The sequence below is a fragment of the Dipodomys spectabilis genome, unplaced genomic scaffold (genome assembly GCF_019054845.1).
Source record: "Dipodomys spectabilis isolate Male_0828 unplaced genomic scaffold, ASM1905484v1 ptg000115l, whole genome shotgun sequence".
NCBI lineage: Eukaryota > Metazoa > Chordata > Mammalia > Rodentia > Heteromyidae > Dipodomys > Dipodomys spectabilis.
The window spans coordinates 12,664,905-12,687,305 of record NW_024870792.1 but is presented as its reverse complement, the minus strand read 5'-3'; the positions used below and the strand labels follow the sequence as shown (position 1 = coordinate 12,687,305).

Below are 22,401 nucleotides of genomic sequence, written 5' to 3'. Positions count from 1 at the left end.
TCAAGAAAATGTGGTGTGTGTGTGTGTATGTGTGTGTGTGTATAAAATGTGTGTGATATATATGTATATATAATGGAATTCTGTGTTTCCATCAGAAAGAATGGCACCACTCCATTTATAAGGAAATGGAAAGACTTAGAAAAATCATATTAAGTGAAGTAAGCAGACCCAAAGAAACATAGGTCCCATGGTTTCCCTTATTTGCAATAATTAGTATATGTCTAGGATAATCTTAGCAGATGAGCAGAACAGCTCAATATCTATGTACATATGACCATTTAAGATTGTGCTAAGCACAATGAACTCCAAGACATGGACACAAGAGGTTTTTCTATGTTGTTGTTGTTTTTAATATACTACCTGATTTCTTTTGGTTTCTTTTGTATGTTCTTCTCCCTATGGTATGTCCCCTGTTGTCGCTGTATTTGATTTTGGTACCCTGGTATTGTATATACATTTACTTGGATTAGGGAAGGGAAGCGGAACAACAGAATGTGAGACATAGGACAAGGCGGGAACCAACGCAACAGCCATACACATAAGACAATACGTGGATGATCTGTACAACTTGGGGAGGGGAGGGGAGGGGAGGGAAAGTAGGAGAAAAATGAGGGAAGGAGTAACAAGTTTGACAAGAAATATACTTATTACCTTATGTAACTGTAACCCCTCCGTACATCACCTTGACAATAAAAAAGTAATCTAAATTTTTTTTAATTTCAGAAGTTTTTAATAGGCTTTAAAATTTAAGTTGAAAGACAATGAAATATTTCCTGAGCCCTATTTCTTTGAGATTCTTTTTTTTTTTGTTTTGGTCAGTTGTGGGGCCTGAGAGCTGTCCCTCAGCTCTTCAGCTCAAGGCTAGAGCACTACCACTTAGCCACAGCACCACTTCCAGGTTTCTGGTGGTTTATTGGAGATAAGAGTCCAACAGACTTTCCTGCCTGGGCTGGCTGTGAATGAAATCCTCAGATCTCAGCCTCCTGCATAGCTAAGATTACAGGCGTGAGCCACTGGCACCTGGCCCCTTATTTCTTTGAAATAATTTATATATGACTAATATTCCTAAAACAAATACTACTTTAGTAATTATACACATGGGCTGGGATGAAGCTCAGTGGCAAAACACTTGTCCAGCAAGTACAATGTCCTAGGTTCAATTCCCAGTACCACAAAAGTCAATAATAATAATAATTATACACTCACATCTACAGACATATCCTCAGTTTACTACTCTGTCATTCTGCATGTATAAGAAATCAAGCCAGATTAAGTACTGTTGTTTAGAATGTCTTTGTTTTTTGATACTCACAAGATACTGTGTTGGAAATGAACTTTCCAACTTTGGAGAAAGGAAAGTGAGGGGAAGGGGAGGGAAAGATGGAAGAAAATAAGGGAGGAGCTAACAATGTTTGACAAGAACTGTACTCATTGCCTTACTTTTGTAACTGTAACCCCCTCTGTATACACTCTTACAATAAAAATAATTTAAAAGGGCTGGGAAGGTGGCTTAGTGGTAGAGCGCTTGCCTTGCATGTATGAGGCCCTGGGTTCAATTCCTCAGCACCACATAAGCAAAAAGAAAAAAAGCCGGAAGTGGCGCTGTGGCTCAAGAGCGCTAGCCTTGAGCTGAAGAGCTGAGGGACAGCGCCCAGGCCCAGAGTTCAGGCCCACGACTGGACCCCCCTCCCCCCAAAAAAATAAAAATAAAAATAAAAAAATAAATAAAATTTCCTAAGTTGGTACTTTTGTCATAAAATCACAGCTCTTGACAGATTCTTTTTTTTTGGGGGGGGGGGGATCTGGCCATGGGGCCTGAACTCTGGACCTGGGCGCTGTCCCTCAGCTCTTCAGCTCAAGGCTAGTGCTCTACCACTTGAGCCACAGCGCCACTTCTGGCTTTTTTCTTTTTGCTTATGTGGTGCTGAGGAATCGAACCCAGGGCCTCAGGCATGCAAGGCAAGCACTCTACCACTGAGCCACCTTCCCAGCCCTTGACAGATTCTTAAGAGTTGATCCTTGGGTTAATCAGTGGCATGATGATACATTTCTCTCTGAATGCAGGTCTCTGAGTAAAGTGAACTGCTGATTTACAGCATTTGACATTTTCCATGGCATGAATACTCCCCTGTGGCAGATGTCAAGACATCAAACCGTGATGATTGAAGGTAGAGTTGGGGAAAAAATGAGAAACATAATCAATGCACCCCAGGGTCTCAAGACTCTGGCAACATGTGAGTGTCCATCCACACTCACACTGAGACTCAGAAACCACCAGATTGTTCTATGTTAAAACAGCATCAGAGGACAAGGGATAACCAATGCAACAGTGATATACACAAAACCAAGGGGCGGGTGGGAGGGAGAGTAGGAGAAAAATGACAGAGGGGGTAACAAGTTTGACAGGAAATGCACTTATTACCTTACTTATGTAACTGTAACCCCTCTGTACATCACCTTGACAATAAAAAATAATTTTAAAAAACAGCAATGAGGATGAGAATTTTATTTAGTAGTTAGATTTTCAAGGCCTTACTCCCACTCCTGAATTTATTCTTCTGGGTAAGCTATGTATGTAATGTTTCTGTGGGTTAGTTCCCTCATAGAAAAAAACTGGTAATAATGCAGTTTTTATCTAATAAGTTGTAGAGGTGTTTAAATGAAGTTTAGTTCTCATTAGTAAAATGCACACAATAATAACCACTTTGACAACTTCCAGTGATTGTGTATATTTCTCCCTCATCAGGTTCCCTCTTTGCTCTGATTTCAACAAGTAGACTTCTATAGGCTGTCACCTTTGTCTTTAATTAAGTGAAAACCAGAAACCAATCTCAGGGACCCTGCAAATGCCAAGAGGCACTGGCCAAGTCTCTTGAATTTGCAAACATCCCATTAAGAGTTAGTGGTTTGTCTGGGAGCCACCGTATCAGATTAACAATCCTTTTCAAACAAGTCTCCATTTCTTACCTTCTTATTCCTCTGCTGACTGAGGCTGTGTTTGAAGGACAACATTTTAGAAAATGTCTTTTAGCAATCTGTCCATACAGAGTTTTATGAAGTTGTACGGGCACATAATACCCAATTTTCTCAGAAGGATCTTTGCAAAAAACTGTAAGCTTACACATACTCCTGATACAAGTGTGAGCTGAAGGATGGTTACACGGGAGAAGACATTTAAATTATTTTTTCATTTTATAACATTACTGTTGCACTATTATATTGCACTATTCAGAGTAAAGTGTGTATATATATATATATATATATATATAAAATCATAGCCCAATTAATTAGCTGCATGAAAAGGATCCTTTCAAATTATGATTTTTTTTAAATTTTGTTTCCATACTAATATTAACTTCCTGTGTGAGAAAGAGGACAGAAACAACCAGGATAAAGTGGAGTGGAAATGAAACTGCACCTTGTCTCATCGATGTAGACAGCTTCCAGCACTGATGCTGCATATTCAATGTTCTTCTTCAGGTCTACGATGTTGACATCACCTCTCTCCAGCTGTTTCACTAGGCATCTTAGTCTGTTTCAAAAAAAGGAGCCAAAGAGAACAATCTATTAATTATATTATAACTGTGGAAAATAGTACAGCATTAAGTATGAAAACTGGGCCAATATTTGACATAGTTCCATATAGCTGAATTGAAATATTCAGTTTTTGTATAAGTAAGACATTTTGAAATTATGTTTTTATTATCTTTAAGAAGCTGTACCAAAAGGCTACTATTCAACATACCAGCTTGTAAATGCAATGCATTTTGATCAATGCCACCCCTTTTAGCATTTCCCTCTGACCATCACTCCCAACCCAACCCATCCCCACAATTTTCTTAATTTCATAGCATATACATTGGATATTATGATGGCATCCTCCTCCCTTTTCTCTCTTCATTCATTCACCCATTTTCTTAAACTCCTGCCTCCTGCACACCATTCAAGTACTAGTTTCCTGGTATTCATCTTGTTGGACCATGGGTTTGTTTTTCTGAGGAATTACACCATTTGAAGTCTCCCCTGCAAATATCACACTTTGATTAATATTTTTATGTACACTTGCATGTAAGTTCATATGTGTTTATTTGTATATTTATAAATTAGATCTAGCTTCCAGATATGAGAAAAAAGCTGTTTTCTGTCTTTCTGGGCCTGACTTATTCACTTAACACTATTCAGTAGTAAAGATATAGATAATATTTGTATATTATATATAATGTAAGCACATATATCAAGAATAGTCTTTTAAAAACTAAAAACAATATATTTGAAATATTTTCATAGGAGTATTATATACATATATACATAGGATTGCTTCATAAAAGTATATTCCACAGGAGTACATTTGAATTTAGTCTAGCCAGGCACTGGTGGCCCATGACTGTAATCCTAGCTACTCAGGACCTGAGATCTGAGGACTGAAATTTGAAGCAAGCCTGTGCAGGAAAGTCGATGAGACTCTTATTTTCATAAACTACTTAAAAAAAAAAAAAGAAAAGCCAGAAGTAGAGTTGTGGCTCGAGTGGTAGAGCGCTAGCCTTGAACAAAAGAAATTCAGTGATGGTACCCAAACCCTTATTTTAAGACTCAGAACCAGCAAAAAAGGAAAAAAGAAAGAAAGAAAAGAAAAAAAAAGAATTTCATCTATTGTTGTTCTGCTTCTTCAGAGAACATAATAAAATAAGGGATCAAAGTTTAGTGTGTAGTGTGAAGACTATAATTGTTTAAGTGTCAAAAAAAAACCTTTTAAAGAAATGAGGGATAACACTGTTCAAAAAATCTCAACTGTAATTGTAGCCAAGGAGAAAAGCTCCAACATTAAATCACAAAAAAATCCCAACAAACATATTACAGAAATGTGAAAGACATGGAAAAATACAGAAGGCAAAGAAAAACATGAACAGATGCAAAAAGCAATAATATAATGCCATCACTTTGTAAATGGAAGAAATAGGGATGAAGACATTCTGGAATTTAACACCAAGAGTTTACATGAAAATGTCCATTAAAGAAGGAAATGTTTGGCTACTCTGCCAGAAAGGAGACCAAAAAGAAAACTAGGTGGATATGACACTCATAAAAAGTTAACAAATTTAGAAAGTTCAGGAGGTCTAATATGCAGCTCACTGGAGTTCAATGCAAAGGGAACATTGGGGAGATGGAGAGATTATCAGAGAAAAGGTCATTTTCCCATTAGTAAAATAGGCCAGTGATAGAGCACATTAGGGACACTTCCATGGGCATGTGAGTGATGAATCAAACGGTGCCTGACACTTGGAAGGCTTGCTTAGAGACTGGTGGTGTTATTTTCACTGGGTATATATTACAAAGATGGTCCTATGGACTACCTAAGATTCCATATACTCAGGAAAACTCAGGAAAGTTGGTGGAAAAGATAAGAGCATATTCAAATACTCAACAATTCAAAAAATTTGACTTTCTATGCCGCCGCCTCTTCCTCCTCCTCCTTCTCCTCTTTTTCCTCCACTTCTTTCTCCTCCTCCTCCTCCTTCTTCTTATTGTTATTATTATTATTACTATTGTTATCTTTAAGTTATACAAAGGAGTTGTCACAACAAAGCAGTTAATGAATATAATGCATCTTGAGCAATGTTATCCCTTTCAAAATTCTCCCCCAACCCTCTCAACCACATTCCTTCACTCTTTTATAAGAAGTCATTTGGAAATACATTCAACAAAGCAGAGACATACAAGAAATTTAGCACAAGTAAAGGGGAAGAGAAATCTCAGAAAAAAGATGTGTGGTCATTTCAGGAATTTACTAGATCAAATGAAGTAGTTAATATTGATGTGGTTCACATTTCTAAGTGCTGGTCCAATGCCAGCCCAGGCCAAAGTCAACAAGAACCCCATTTCAATCAATAAGCCCACTGGGTGGTATATGTCTTTCATCCAAGCTGTAAGGAAGTATAGGAAAACACAAAAGACCATGGTTGAAAAAGTAGCAACAGCCAAAAAAGACCTAGGAGCATGATTTACATTGTGTAGTACTTGCCTAATAGTCACAAGGCCCTGAATTCAAACCCCACTAACACACACACACACATATAAACACACACACATAAACACACACATACACACACACACATGCACACACAAGATATAGGAAGAAAGTCAGCTAAGGAAAATAGAAATTGATGAACAATGAAACTGGCAGAATATTCAGAGCTTCTTGTTTTGACAGAAGCTTCGATTGCATCACAATTCAATATATTTTAAGAATACGATCTTGAAATCTTAGAGGAAGAAAAGCATCATTTATATATCAGCAAATGAATAATATTATTAGTCACTCTGCTATAAATGTTAATAGCAAGAGATTATGCACCAGTCTCCTTTGAGAAGGCCAGGATGTAGAACTAATAAGCAAGACTTACCTCCATTATTTCTATTTTTGATGTCCACAGATAAAAAATCTCAAATGGATAAACCAAGAAATACTAAAAGTATATTATAATGGAATGTAGTTTTCCTTCCCAAACAAGGAAGGACTAAAAGAACTAGGCTACCAATATTACGTCTTGGTAATTAACTGTTCTTTTGATAATAATGAAAAGAATTTTAATGACATAGTTCCCTATTAAAATAAAATATCAAATATTTTGCTCACAAATTAAGTGACTTACTTGAGAAGTCGTGTTCATTAATTGGTAGTTTTGGAATCACTGACCCTGACAAATTTAAATGACAGAAAAAAATAACAAGTCATAAAAATTCACATGGAAGTAAACAGACTTTGAAAAGGGTTGAAATATCCAAACAGCAGCTGACAGCGATGCGAACTTCAATTGTTCTCAGCTCGTTAAGACAACTGGTGAAGTCATGGAAATAGAAACTTCCTTATCATATCCATGTATATGTACTGAAATAATTGAAAGAAGGCTTGAGAGTTTGGGATAGACGTTTTTTAGAAAAGTAAGTATATGTCTCCATCAGAAAGAATGGCATTGTCCCATTTGTTAGGAAATGGAAAGACTTGGAAAAAATTATATTAAGTGAAGTAAGCCAGGCCCAAAGAAACATAGGTCCCATGGTTTCCCTTATTTGCAATAACTAGTATACGTCTGAGACAAGCAGGAAAGGTCAGATAAGGTGATGTTAGGGGAATGAACCCCAAGATAAATATTCAAATATTTTTTTCTTTCATGCAATTGTTTCTAACATATTTATAAGATTATTTCTATGTTGATCCCTCCCCCACGGTATAACCCATGCTTTCACTGTACTTGATGTCGGTATAATTTGTGGAGGGGAAGGGCAAAAACAAATCGTTTAACTAGGGATACAGGCGGACCCATTGCAACAATGAGATGTACAAATCGTTATGTCGAAAAACGAACTTTATAACTTTGGTGGGGGGGGGGGGAGACCGGGCGGGGGGAGAGGACTGGGTGGGGGGTGGGGGGGGGGAGTATGGGAAGGGATGGGAAGGGGAAACAAGGAGGAGGCAACACTGGTTGATAAGAAATGAACTCGTTATCTTGCCCATGTAATTGTAACCCCTCTGTATGGTATTTTCACAATAAAATAAATAAATAAATAGATGATAGATAGATAGATAGATAGATAGATAGATAGATAGATAGATAGATAGATAGATAGATAGATAGATAGATAGATAGATAAATGAAACGAAAAGGAAATAGGGAACAGTTTTCAACATGGACATGGGATGAACCACTGTGGCAGAACCTGCTACACCGTGCACTTTAAAAGTTGATAAAAGGTCAACATATTTAGTGCAGGTTTAGAAAAATCAAATAAGAATGTGGTCTACACTGTGAGAGAACACATAGACAGGAAGCTGGGCACACAAAATATGAGAGACAGAAGAGCTCCTGACACTCAGAGAGCAGAAAACCAGTCAAGTCTACTGCAGTCTGGAGCAAACAAGGCAATCTCAGCACCAGTTCTGCCAAAAAGAAAACTAAGCTGAAAAGTTAATGTTGTGGGACATTATTAAGGATGCTACCACGAATCACCATGTAAGGGGTGAGGGAGCAACTTACAACAGTAGAATCCCCTCCCTTCCAGTTCCCAATTCTGGAGGCTGGAGGCTGGGATCTTTCACCAAGGCTAGCAGACTCTGCCAGTGAGGGCTTCTTCTCTTTTCATTGCTCCTTGAAGAGTGGAAGGAAGAAGGAGCTCTTTTATAAATCCACTGATCCTATTCATTCATCCTGAAGGCTCTGTCCTAAGTAGTCACATCCTAACAGCCCTACCTCTAGATGCCATCTACTCTGGGGAAAGAGGGTTTAGGATTCCCACGTTCAAGTTTTGGGGGAGACAAATATAGCTTGAGATATTTCATGAATGCAGAAGCATGTACCAACATGACTTTTAAAAGTACACTATCAGAAAAAAGAAAATCATAAAAATAGTTTTTAGAGAAATAAGCATACAAAAACCAGAAGTACAGAAGGAAAAGTCAACATGGAATTTTTCCTATTACAATAGATTACACAACATTCAAAAAAAATTTAATAAAGAGAAACATTTCCACAACAGATACTATCTGGAAGTAGAGAGGTCCTTGTATTACTGTGGACACTCAGCAAGAGGAAAATTGAGTCATTTAAAGAGAAACTCTTGAAAATCCAGTTCTTTCATAGGTGTGCAGTGTGTGGTATATAATAAGTAACCAAACTAAGGTCAAATAAATTGATTGAGACGATGACTTTTCTTGTGAAGATTGTTGTATGTATTGGCTTTTTTATTTAAACAATTCTCCTCTCTCCCTCATTCTCTGTTTGCAGGAAGACATGGATTTCCAGATAGCACTAAAATTGGACAACAACAAACCTCAAGTTTAATTTTAGTTTCTCCTGAAGCTGTAGCAATGAGGCTTCAATATGTATAATCTCTCAGGAGCACTGTAAATAATTCTCTCCTCATGAGACTTTTTAGGAAAATTATCTTGATAAAAGACAGTTTTGAGAATGGCATCATCACTGGGATAATGAGTTGCAAATTTAGGAAACCTAGGAACAGAAATTAAAAAAAAAAAACAAGGAAAAAAACAACCCAAGTAAATTAGCCAAAGTCTAACTAGAAAAACAAAACAAATCTTAATTTTTAAATTTAATTCACAAAATTGATTGCTGGGACGATGATTTTAAAACAACAATAACAACAACAGGGAAATAGTAAGGATCCCATTTGTTTGTTCAAGATGCCCTGGGTGGGCCCTATAACACTCCTACACAAACCCCAAGAACTCTTAGTGGAAATCCTGTGTCTTTGGCCCTCCAAATGTTTAGCTTATTTATATACAGTTTTTCTACTTCCCATTCACCCTCACACTCCATAATGAGACAAGTTCTCATGGTCTAAAATGCTGGAGTCTTCATTTGTTAAATTATTATTATTACTGATTTCATTGTCTAAATGGTCTAAAATGCTTGAGTCTTCATTTGTTAAATTATTATTATTAGTGTCATTGTTGTTTTCTTCAATTACCTAGACTTTTCCTTTGAAAGTGTGATACTCTCTCCTTTCTATAACACAGATACTAATTTTCTACTGCAACTTGGTTTTCTCCTACAGGGATGAAACGTGCTGAAAAGATTATAATCAGGGCTGGGAAGTGGTAGACTGCTTGCCTTGCATGCATGAGGCCATGGGTTCAATTGCTCAGCACCACACAAGCAGAAAAATCCAGAAGTGGCACTGTGGCTCAAGTGGTAGAGCACTAGCCTTGAGCTAAAGAGCTGAGGTGCAGCGCCAAAGCCCAGAATTCAGGCCCCACAACCAACAACAACAACAACAAAAAAGATTATAATGGTGTTCTATCTGGGGGATTTCTTTTCAAAGAAACTACTTAAAACAATCTTATGGAAAAAATGGTCAGTGGTCATGCAACAACTTTGAAATACTACCAGTAAAACAACTAAGCAATCTCAGGCAAGTATCCCCACAAGCTGAACCCTGATACGCAACCAGTTGATGATGGAGCCAGGTGTTGGGCAAATGTTGCTGCCACTGCTTAGAAAGGAAGAGTAATTATGCATTACAGTCATCAAAGGTTTACCCAGATAGAAGATAACTCATAAATTCAGTGGATTGTGACAAATGTCAACATGTTTAAAGAAGTGTGAAAACAATAGTATTAACAAAACAAACAAAAAACCTATGTCTCTCAAGGGCTGCTTAGACTGGGTCCTCCGTTTCATTTAGTAAGTAAATATTGATGGAAAGGCAAAAAGTAATTTTCAATGTCATGAACAATCCAGTAATAAATTCAGCTCTGACATGACAGCTAGAATTTTTTCTGTGTTTGTTTGTTTGTTTGTTTATAGGCAGGATCTCAGTATAGAGCCAAGGCTGGCCTCAAACTTATAATCCTTTTACTTGAGCCTCCTTGGGGCTGTGATTACAGACATTCACCACCAGACCTGACTAGTTTTAAATTTTAATAGTAAAGAAGTTAAGAAATTTAACAGAAAAATTGAGACAAGGATGTTGGAAAAAGTATGGGTGCATGTGCTCTTATTCTTTAAAGTGAAACATACACATTTTGTGGGACATGGCATGATCATTTAGATAGATAGATAGATAGATAGATAGATAGATAGATAGATAGATAGATAGAGTATAATGCTCAAATATGTGCAATTACAATTTCTACATTTTTAAGAATTTATTATTTCTTTGTATAAGAAACCTTTGAATTTCCTGTGGTTCTTTTTATAAATATGTTACACTTAATACTTACTATGCCCTGTATTTACTCTATTATGCTAGAACTCTTCTTCCTATGAAGCTGAAGATCGTACCTAGAATCCCACTCTGATCTATATTCCCTCCTTCCTTACTTCTAGGACTTTCAGGATATTCTGCTTTCCCATGTCAACATTTTCCTTTTACATGTAAGTGAGAATATATGCTGTTTTATAATATTTTGGGGGGGTTGGTTGTGAGGCTTGAACTCTGGGCCTGGGTGTTGTCCCTCAGCTCTTCAGCTCAAGGCTAGTGCTCTACCACTTGAGCCACAACGCCACTTCTGATTTCCTGGTGGTTAATTGGAGATAAGAGTCTCTTGGACTTTCCTCCCAGACTGGCTTTGAACCGTGATCCTCAGATCTCAGCCTCCTGAGTAGTTAGGATTACAGGTGTGAGACACCAGCGCCTGGCAAGTTTTATGAAATTTTGTTACTTATGGATATATATGTGTACATAAACAAACAATTCTAAAAATTAACACCATCCCTCTCCATTTATTCCAATAATTGAATACTTGGAAATCTATAAATGATTTGTACAATATATGAACATGAAGTCCAAATGAATGTTTTATTGCATTGACACAGCTAATCCTGAATTTTTCTTTGTAGTCTTGCTCATTCAATAATCGGTTAAAATTTACTTATTCTTCACAAAAATGCAAGTATAATATTCTCAATTCAGAAATTTTGATCATTGAGGGTTGGAGTCTTAAGCAACTAGTTCACATCTAAATAACTGCATCACAGAAACATATATGAAACAAGTCTGTATTCCTCAGAAATTCATGCTATTTTCTTTTATATTAAGATGGAAATAAGACTGTGATATGTCTAGTAACTACCTGAAATTCTCATTAATAAGCAATAAGACAGAGTTCCCAGCTAAAGATGTAGAGCATATATGTAGCATGATCTAGAACTTGCGTTCTATTCCCAGTACCATAAAATACATTTTTCTTTTCCATGGCCATAAAGTTGAAACTGTCAACTTTTGATTTAATCATTCTTAAAGATTTGGTAACCTAATAGTAAAATTAAAATCCAGTGGACATCTGCTGAGTGTACACACATTTATAGCCAAGTAACTTCTACATTATTAAATGGTATTGTTACAGTGATTCTCATGAAAAATTCCAACCACTAAATCTTTCCTAGAATGACAACAAATTGCTTAACTTGTTAGCCATTGTGGAGTCTACCTTATCAAAATAAGAACATAATTTTATTATGAAGAGAATCTGAGTTTTTCACACTATTTCCCTCTTAGTCTCTGTCTCTGTCTCTCTGTCTTTGTGTCTGTCTCTCTCATACACACACATACACAACTTTACAACTCTATAGAAACCTTCATTTAATGCCATACAGTAAAGCTGTAAGGCTTAAGAAAATGACTATCACTAGGAAGCAGTGGCTGTGCTTCTGCTATTATTTACTTCTGAAACGTGTGTGTGTCCACGCGCATGCACAGGTGCGCACATGCATGTGTGTTTTAAATCTTTTCAACTAAACTCACAAAAGAAATAATGAGTACTCATTCATTTAACATATACACATTGGAAATTATTTTGGAAGGAGACAGAAGACATATTCATCTGAATGGAAATAAATCATTCTTAGTAACTGGAGTCTTGACCTCAAATCAAAAGCTACAAAGAACCATCACTATAATTTGACATGTTTTTGATGAAAATATAAAGATAATAAAGGAAAAGTACAGGCAAAGGAGAGTGTTTTTGGTTAAATTAGTGGTTAGCTTGGACTCCATAGCAACAAGCCCACACCTGTGGAAACAGCGTGGCTCTTAAAAAACTAGCAAACATTTTAACATTACATTCTAAACATGGAGTGCAAACATTTTAACATTACATTCTAAACATGGAGCGTGCCTTCAACAACACCTGAAACCTAGTGGCACTTAGGGTTTGGGGTTCATTGGAAGAGCAAGATGTGGCTCTTTAATAATAAAAGTCATTACAGTTAAGCAATATTCTAGTTTCTTCTGGTTCCACTGAATTAGGTCCCAGCTTTGAAAAAGCCAGTGACCTGGGAGAGAACACTAATAGGTTTGGGGGGCTTGGGAGGCAGCAACAAGGCAAGGAGTTGGTCTCTATGGAAGAACATAGGGATACATGAGCAAGACGAGCTGACACCTGATTGTCTATATGATTTAAATTGCAATCTGAGGATCTTGAGCATGAACAACTTTAACAATGGGTTATGGTGAAAGCAATTTGGGGTAGATAGATGGCTTGACTTTTAGCTAAAGAGAATCTTAAATATAAAATAATACTTATAGTTGTAAGTAAATAGCTGCTTCTAAGGATCTTTCTGATTGATATATCATCAAGGATTTAAATTAATGCTGGACAATTAAACTGCAAACTTGAGCATAAAACCAGTGCAGTAGTTGGTACAGTTTTCACTGTGAGTCATTAGGCCATCACCAACTTCATGGAGTTAGCTCTTTGTCCTCACAGTTTCCCAGACATCAAAACCTTGATACTTTTGGCTTTGCTCTCTGTGCAGGCTCTCCGTAAAGCCAACTTTTCCTTCCTTCCTTTTTTCCTTCCCTCCCTCTCTCCCTCCCTTTCTCCCTCCCTCCCTTTCTCCCTCCCTCCGTCTCTCCCTCCCTCCCTCCCTTCCTTCCTTCCTTCCTTCCTGCCTGCCTGCCTGCCTGCCTGCTTGCCCTCCTTCCTTCCTTCCTTCCTTCCTTCCTTCCTTGTTTCCTTTTCTTGAACTCAGGGTCTTACACTTGTTATGTGGGTACTCTACCATTTGTGTTATGCAGCAAGTCCTTTTGTGTTCACTGGTTTTCTAATGGAGTCTCACATTTTCCCCAGGCTGGCATACACAGCTGGGATGAATGGTGTATACCATTGTATACACCATTTATTGTTCCAGCTGAGGATTTGTCATTTTTTTCATGGTTGGCCTCAAACTGCAATGGTCCTGTTTCAGTCTTCAGTATAGCTAGGAGCACTAGTGTAAGTCACTGTCCTTAGTCCTTCTGGGAGTTTGTAATTCAGAGACTCCATATGAGCAATAGCACACTGATTTAAATGTGTCATATGTTAACTTTTTTAATATCACATCCATCTCATAGAGTAATTCTCATGTATCTTGACGTAACTTCTCTGGCATTCTGGAGTTTGAACTCAGGCTTATGGAGTAGGCACTGTGATCCTGAACCATGCCTCCAAGACTTTCATACTCATTTTTTTTATTGTGAAAATACCGTACAGAGGGGTTACAATTACATGGGCAAGATAATGAGTACATTTCTTATCAAGCATTGTTGCCTTCTCCTTTGTTTCCCCTTCCCATCCCTTCCCTTATTTTGATAAGGGGTCTTGCTTTTTGCCTGAGCCTACATCTAGACAGTCATCCTCCTACTTTATGCTTCCCATCACAACTGAGATGACTACTATTTGACATCGTGACTTTCTATTGGTTGAGATGAGATCTTGTGAATTTTTTTGCCCAGATGGGCACGAACTTAGGTCCATTCAATTTCAGCATCCCAAGTATCTGGGATGATGGGTGTCAGCCAAGCTAATTTTCTTTCTCCTACTGCTATCATTCCCAAACAGGTTTGCCTTCTCTTCATAGCAAACAGCTCTCCAGGATCACATTATCACCTCTGCTTCAGTCCTCAGGCTTCCCATCCATCACACCATGGAAGGTAGCCACTGCCAACTACGCCATCATCACCTATGCCTAAGGAGTTGTCCTTATGCAGCTCCAGTTCTTCATTGTTCACTTCCAAACACTTCCTCAGAATACCTTTCCTTCTTGTTTTCTCTAGCACTCTTATTTGCTGTCAATTTTTCTTCCTTCTTCAGCTAAGTGTTCTTGAACTGTGATCCCCTCCTAACCATTTCCTATATTGATGCTGACCTTGAATATGTCAGTTGTTTTGGCCAATGGAAAGTTAGCATCTTGACACAAACAGAATCCTTCAATGAATTTACATGTTTCAGCATGGTCTTGTGGGCTCATGTGATGCACCACAATAGGAACATGTGTAGTAGCTGGGTGAGGATAATGAGGAAACATGGTGAGGGTGTGAGCTATCGTACAGCCTGGACATCTGTCCAGCTGACCCCAGCTAAGCATAGAAGAAAAATAGCAGAGGATCTGTGAGCAAAAACTCAAGTTTTTATTGTTCTACATCCCTAGAAGGTTACAGGTTCAATATCATCACATGCCAGTTCATATGTTTTCCTCTTCCTTTCCTTTTCCCTTTTTCTTTTCTTTAAGAAGACTGGGGTTTGAATTCACTAGGCAGGCACTGCACTACGAAGTCACACCCCAGATTTTTTTTTACTTTAGCTGTATTTTGGAGGGTCTCATGATTTATGTCTTGATTGGCCTCAGACCACAATCATCCTAGCTATGTTTTCTGTAAAGCTGGGATTACAGATATGCACCACCATGCCTGGCTTATTTTGTTCAAATGAAGTTTCTAACTTTTGCCTTGACTGGCTACATTATCAGTAGATTTAATATGGGCAAGTCATGTATCCTATTAACAACTTAGTGCTTTGTCTTTCTCTCAAGTTAGAAAATTGATAGCATCTGTTTTGCTTGGGCTGTCAAGAAAACTAATTGACATGTAAGTACTATGCTTAAGCACAGTGACACAGTGTAAGCCTAACTGTTGCTTCGTATTGTATTTTCATTTACCCTAGCCTAGATAGTTGCTCTGGGAGCTCACTCAGTTCACTCAAAACCAACCAGAGTCAGAGAGAGCTCCTTACATTTCCTCCTCCTAGGTACATAATGTTGTACATGACAACTTGCATCACACAACTAACAAATCAACACAATAGGATACCTATCTGACCTCTTTCTTATTCCATTGGGGTATATTCAAGATTTTTTTTTTAACATTTTAGTATCTAAACGTATCTCCTGTCTACTACTTTTTCTCCATCTTTTCTACCAGTAATTTCATCTGATTGCCTGCATAAGCTCTATTTCACTTAGCCATTGTTGATAAATAAATCCTAATTCAATAAATTAATGTAATTGCTTTACTCTTCCAGCCCTTTTTTTAAAAAATTAGAGATAATAGCCTTTCCTGCTGGGGCTAGCTTTGAACCATGACCCTCAGATCTCAGCCTCCTGGCTAGCTTGGAATATAGGCATGTGTCACCAGTGATCAGCTTCTTTGAGGTCTTTCTACCAGATCTTCTTATCAGAACACTCTCTTCCACATTCTTCCCATGGTTGAGACCTTTCTCCAATAAGACTTTAGTTGAAATGACACCTTTCTTCAAATTTTTCTCTGGCAGTTTCACCTAAAATAGTCACCCAGTGACTTTCTACCACATCGGTCTATTTTAATGTTCTGTGTAAAAGCTATGACCATTTGATGATTCTTCCTATCTCTTTATTATCTACCGACCTATTTTCATAAGCAAGGGGAGATCCTCACATAGTTTATTCACCACTGACTTCTATTACCTAAATTACTGTACTATCACTGCTCATGTCTGGGGTTTAGTAAAATCTGACTCATTAATAAACTGTGCTGATCTTCCTGTATAAAGTTTGTGATCATCCCTTTGACCAACATTTCTGAGCTGAAAAAGTCAATGCAGGTTTTTTTAAGTTAACAGTGCAATAGGTGTTTATAGGTAAAAGCTAGATTTACCAAGAAAAGAAATGACAAATTATTTTAAGAACTACAAAGCTAACCATATGTACAATCTAATTGTATCCGCTTCTCTTTCCACTGAGACTATAAGAATGGATGGAAAGGTGGAGAGGGAAGGGATAGTAGGGGAAAAACAAAGGAGGAGGTAATTTCCTTGAGGAAATGTACTCATTACCTTACTCATGTAACTGTAACCCCTCTGTACAGTATCTTTACAATAAAAACCATTAAAAAAGAATGAATAGAATACTTGGAGTAGAGAATACATGGTGTTTTCTCCAAACTTGGGATTTGATAATTTTCAAACAAATTTTATTTTTTCAATAAAGTAAAAACTTACTTTTTTCAGATTAGAATAAAATAACTTCTTCCATTTTTGAACAAAAAATTTTACATTAAGAAATCATAGGGCTGGGAAGGTGGCTCAGTGGTAGAGCGCTTGTCTTGCATGCATGAGGCCCTGGGTTCGATTCCTCAGCACCACATAAGCAGAAAAAAAAAGCCGGAAGTGGTGTTGTGGCTCAAGTGGTAGAGTGCTAACTTTGAGCTGAAGAGCTGAGGGACAGCACCCAGGCCCAGAGTTCAGGCCCATGACCGGACCCCCCAAAAAAGAAAGAAAGAAAGAAATCATAGTAAAATGTAGAAGAAATTTACTATGTGCTATTTAAAAGAGAAATATGTAAAATTCAATTTGTAAATGAAAGGTAAATTTTTGATATCTAAAAGAAAAGGTGTTTCTTAATATTTTATGATTATTTTATCAATGTACTTACAGGTTGATGTCAGCAAACAAATGTAGTAATAAAATTAGCATTAGCAGTTGCTGAGAACTTTAAATATTGCAATCACTACAAATGCACACATTGTGGGATTGTGATAGTACTGGGGTCTGATTTCTGGGCCTGAACTTACAGAGCAGGTACTCTACATGTTCCCAGCCCTGACACATGCATACTTTACAGCAAGGGTATTAGCTTAGGAAACTGAGTACTTAAAGAAATCAGATCACATTTCCTATTGAAAACTATCAAGTGTAACTGCTATACACAGTGTAAATGCAATTTGTAACTACACAGTAATTGCATTATCCTGGACAGTTGACTGAAACACTACAACTAATGAATTTTATCTATTAACAGCCATTCTACTAATGCTATTTAATTATGCATCCTCGTGACATGATGACAGATCTATCCAGCATTCCCTTCATGGCCAGCAACTCCATAAATATTCGAAAAGCATATTCCAAGCATTAGTGTTTGTTATATGCAAGACAGAGGCATTCAGTATAGCTAACTTGCAAGAAATTTGTACTCTAAAAAACAGAGTACTAATGTAGCATCAGTGCCAGCTCTGTTACTGTTAAAATGCTGCTAGAATTTCTTTCGGTCATTTTCTGGACCACTAAACTTGCTTCTGTCCATGATTTTGCCCCTTTACTACCTTTCCACCTCCATTTCTATTTACATCCTTCCCTATTACAAAGCCATTATCTATGAGTCTATTACCTTATTCTCATTGCTCCCTTTCTGTTTCCTTAGATATTAGAAAAGTGTAGAAATTAGCCCCAATAGCTATATTAATGGGAGCTACAGACAGAAATATTATTTTTCTCTTAGCACAATCTTATTTCAAAAATGTACCTTCTGACTAGGATTTCAGGGAATACATAGATTAAGAAGAATGATGTTTAAGTAGATATGTTCCAGAGCCCCTCAAATCTCTAGGGAGATAGGTGTTACATCACGGGACACAGAAACAGAGGAAGAGTGATGACTTCAGAGCTGCAACAAGTTGAATTTCATGTGTATAAATATTTAAACTAGGGATAGACATCACTCCCTGTGTTTTAATATTCTATCTCCTCTTTAATCACAAACTCTTTTGTGTTTAGTTTTCTTTTCTGGCTTCAAGAAACAACAGGCTTCACGAGGAGCAGTTTTGACATTGAACAGTAAAGGAATGTTGTGCAGTCATTTATCAACTACAGCAGTTTGCTTAATTTCTTTGCTAGATTTATAGACTTAGAAGTTATGATTGGCTCTTGTCTACTAATAACAAATGTATATTCTTATTCTCAAAGTCTCGTCTTTTCTTGATAAAAATTATTACTCTTAATTTACAAGCTTCTTGATATTTTACATTGTCTTGAATTAAAATCCCTTTGTTCAACTGTTTAAAGAAAATTTAATAAAGTTAAAAAGATAAAACAATGAACATCAAATCACAATTACTTATAATTAGAGAAATATTCAAATAAAAACTCTAAACTATCTTGAAATAGATTTTTTATGCATGTTAAAGACTAAACATATCTTTCATTGACATAAAGTTTTTATAAGGCTTTGTTTGTGTACTTATTTTTTTAAAAATTGGTATAATTTATTCTTTTTTTTGGTATAATTTATTCTTAATCACCCAGATGAAGGAAAAATACTTTGTTTTGTTTGAAAAGAGTTGTACACTATTGCTATCCACAAAATTTAAATACCAAATACCTCTCCATTTCACTGAATAATGAATTAAAGCTATTTTCACGCTATCAAAATATGCTTAGTAATTAAGGCAAGCAACATACTATTTGCAATAATTTTTTTATTAACTAAGTGAAACTTTTCTGCAGTAAAGGTTTAGAATTCTAGAATTTATCACTGACAAATTCTGAGAAAGGAAAATACTTTAGATTCATAAGTGTCATATGTAAATCTTAAAGGTAGACTTTAAAAAAAGATATAAAGTAAGTAGTTAACCAGTTTAATGTCTGAAATAAAATGCTTAATGATCTTCTAATCTTTTCATGGAAAAGATTAAAGGTGGATGTGTTTTCCAAAGTTAAACTTACTGTCTAACAACACTAAAGGAAATGAAACTTTAAAAAAACCAAAACAACAAAAGTAGGATTAGCAATAACTTTGGTTAATCTTCCAACATGGACAAAAGCTATGTTGGCTGAATCTCTGCCCTGGATATAAGAATAAAGAATCAGCTTCCCTTTGCCTGTCTGGGTTGTCCTCCCCATGTTCTTCTTAAAACTATCTTCCTGTGCTTTTTGTGATCCTTGTTGACTCCTGTGTAGCTCAATTTTCTGTTTTCTTTCTCATTCTGCTGCTTAAATGATAGTGTTGCCTGAAGATCTATTCTTGTCTTCTCTCATCTTTGTCTTTATCACTTATATTCTGATATAAATCCATGAGTGTATAGATCTTCCTACCTGAGTTCTTTAGAGCTTCAAGCAGTAACATCCACCTCCATTGCTCCAGAGTGAGCTAATTAACTTTCCCCCATCTTGTTCTTCCCTTTCATGCTGTACTTCATATAATGCATCATTAGCCACTCAGTCCTAGAAGCCTTGAGTGTGGTTATTAATTCTTATCCCAGATTTCTCATTTACACTGCCCCACCATGTTCAGTTAGTCAGTAAGTACTGCTCATTCTATATCTTCTCCTATGAACCCAACACATATTCTTCTTTTCTATAACCGTGTCTTTAGAGACCAGGTCTTGTTTGGACTATTCATTCAACAAACTATTCTACCTAACTGTAGGTCCTCCCATCCTCTTGCTTTACCTACACAATCTCCCATCTGCACTACAACTGAACTGACCTTAAGATACCTCAGACTGAACCAAAGTAAAACTCTTCAGATTCTATATTGTCTTCAGAGATTCCCAAAGAAAATTTCTGAGCATACCTACTTCAGGGAGACTGAGACCAAATACCAGCTAGCCTTTTCTCCATTGTAAGATTCTTACTGACTTACATGCATTATCTGTTGCCCTTCAAGCAGAATTGGATGTGCTTTCTATCTGTTTTATATTTACTTCAACTCTGCTGTGATTATGTTTCTTCATGATTATATTGCCTCTAGGTTGTGTGCTCTTTGAAGCCTTGATTGTACCTATTTAAACCTACCTGTGATTTACAAGTTTTCAGAAGAAAAAGCACAACAATTCTCTCTTTGAACGTTGTGTGATAATAGAATTTATTCAATGGATGATTTAATTCAATAATAGTCTAGAGAAAAATTATAATAAATAGAAATGTTTCCCAATAAGCAAGTTGCAATAGCTCAAGCACAGAAAGACAAGATCCTAAATAAAGACAGAACTGGGTCTATAGAAAAAGTATGGCTGAATTTTAGAGAAAATCACCATTTGCCTATTCATAGACTTGAATTGACATTCAAAAGATTTTTTTAGAATCTTTCTTAATTAAATTTTTGTATACAGCCTAAAATACAAATATATCCATGTGTTCCCCTTCCCCAGATATCCCTTGGACTCCTTGGTGGGTGAAACAGATGGCCCAGGAAGTATGGTTGTTCCATGTAGTTTCAGAAATGACATATGTCTTCATTTTTAAAAATAAGATTACTAGTACAGTATCATCTATGAAAATATAGTACTTATTTAGAAATGTGTATCTATTCAATGAAGGTAAGAGAGACTTTGTGGGTTTGAGATGCTTATTATTAGGCATGCTTTGTATATACAAATGGCTTCTTAAGCACTAGCTTTGTAAATTTCTGGAGGAGTAGAAGCTATTTTCAAATAATCTCATGTTCACATAAAATTTCAGATATTTTGGAGAAGTTTTTCTTTGGTTATTTGTGTTGACCTATACTTTGTACCTAGTTTTCCACCTGAGGTCTGGTATTGATTTGGTTATTCCTATGACATTTATGAAAAGAAAATACTTTACTAGCTTTCCCTTTAGCATAAGCTTTTATATTGGTGGTGGTGATGGTGATGGTTTTACTATTTTTGCATTGCTGGGATTGAATCTAAAGTCTTACCTGTCAGCCAACAGGTCTACTACTGAGGTACATCAGTTATATTAAAAATTATACCCCTAACTTCTTTAAAATTTAATTTTATTGTCAAGTTGATGTACAGAGGGGCTACACTTACATACATAAGGTAGTTACATTTGAACCTTTTTAGGCCAAATTTCTGCCTTGATTATCTGTGACAAAGGACTTGGAGATAATTTCTTTTCAAAATACATATTCTATCAAGCATTTGAAGTATATTTTTATAGTATATTTGGGGTCTTGTAATACTAAATAAAATAAAAAACATCATAAGAAAATTATGAAAGTTATATTATAAATAATATAACTAACAGATGATAGATGAATGTAGATCAGCTATTCATCCAGGGTCATTAATTGGAAAATTTCAAAATAACTTTTACTAAAACAATATGATGTTTATTTAATTATAGATTTTAATTAGAATGACTCACTAATATTTCCATGGTATGGTTATGCTTTGATAATAATGTCATTTGACTGGGAATATGGCTTAGTGGCAGAGTGCTTGGCTAGCATGCATAAAGCCCTGGGTTTGATTCTTCAGTACCACAAAAGCAGAAAAAGCCAGAAGTGGCACTGTGGCTCTAGTACTAACCTTGAGCAAAAGAAGCTCAGGGACAGTGCCAGGCCCTGATTTTAAGCCCCAGGCCTGGCAAAAAAATAGAGATAATAATGGCATTGATAACACATATGAACAGAATTTTATAATTTACAAAACACTCTTATACATATGATCTCAATTAAGCATGAAAAGAGCCTTGTGAGATATGTATGCTAGATAGACACACAATGTTGCTCACATATTCTATTTTAAGGGAAAATCTGAAGTCACTCCTACAGGTAGACATATTTAATATCATGTGACCTTGTGCCTTTTTTGTAATGGTACCTATAACTGTCCCTCCACACATATTTTTATTAGCAGCAATTGGTTGTACAAGGGGTTTCATTTTGACAAGTCCATATAACATTCAAGGAATCTTGAACAGACTTAACCCATCCTTCATTCCACCTCATTCTCAAACCCTTTTCCTAACCAATCTCAATAGGCTTCAATGTTCCATTTTCATACTATGAACATAAAGTATTTTGATCATATTTTTCCTTGCTCACTCTTTTTGTTCTTCCTCCCTTCTCTAAGTAGTACCCATGACCCTAGACAGAACCTGGTTTA

At 36.5% G+C, this 22,401-nt stretch overlaps 1 protein-coding gene across 2 annotated transcripts in view; it reads right to left on the bottom strand.

Annotated features, from left to right (window-relative positions):
- The window catches only part of Pde1a (phosphodiesterase 1A), a 232,424-nt gene that overhangs the window by 92,430 nt on the left and 117,593 nt on the right, over nucleotides 1–22,401 (bottom strand). For both annotated transcript variants that reach the window (XR_006148683.1, XM_042688345.1), the window contains one exon: nucleotides 3,419–3,532. Coding sequence is in view for 1 of the 2 variants with exons in the window: in XM_042688345.1 (XP_042544279.1) it covers nucleotides 3,419–3,532 (114 nt within the window). In the remaining variant the exon portion in view is untranslated. Of the gene's footprint in view, nucleotides 1–3,418; nucleotides 3,533–22,401 lie in introns of those variants that run through there.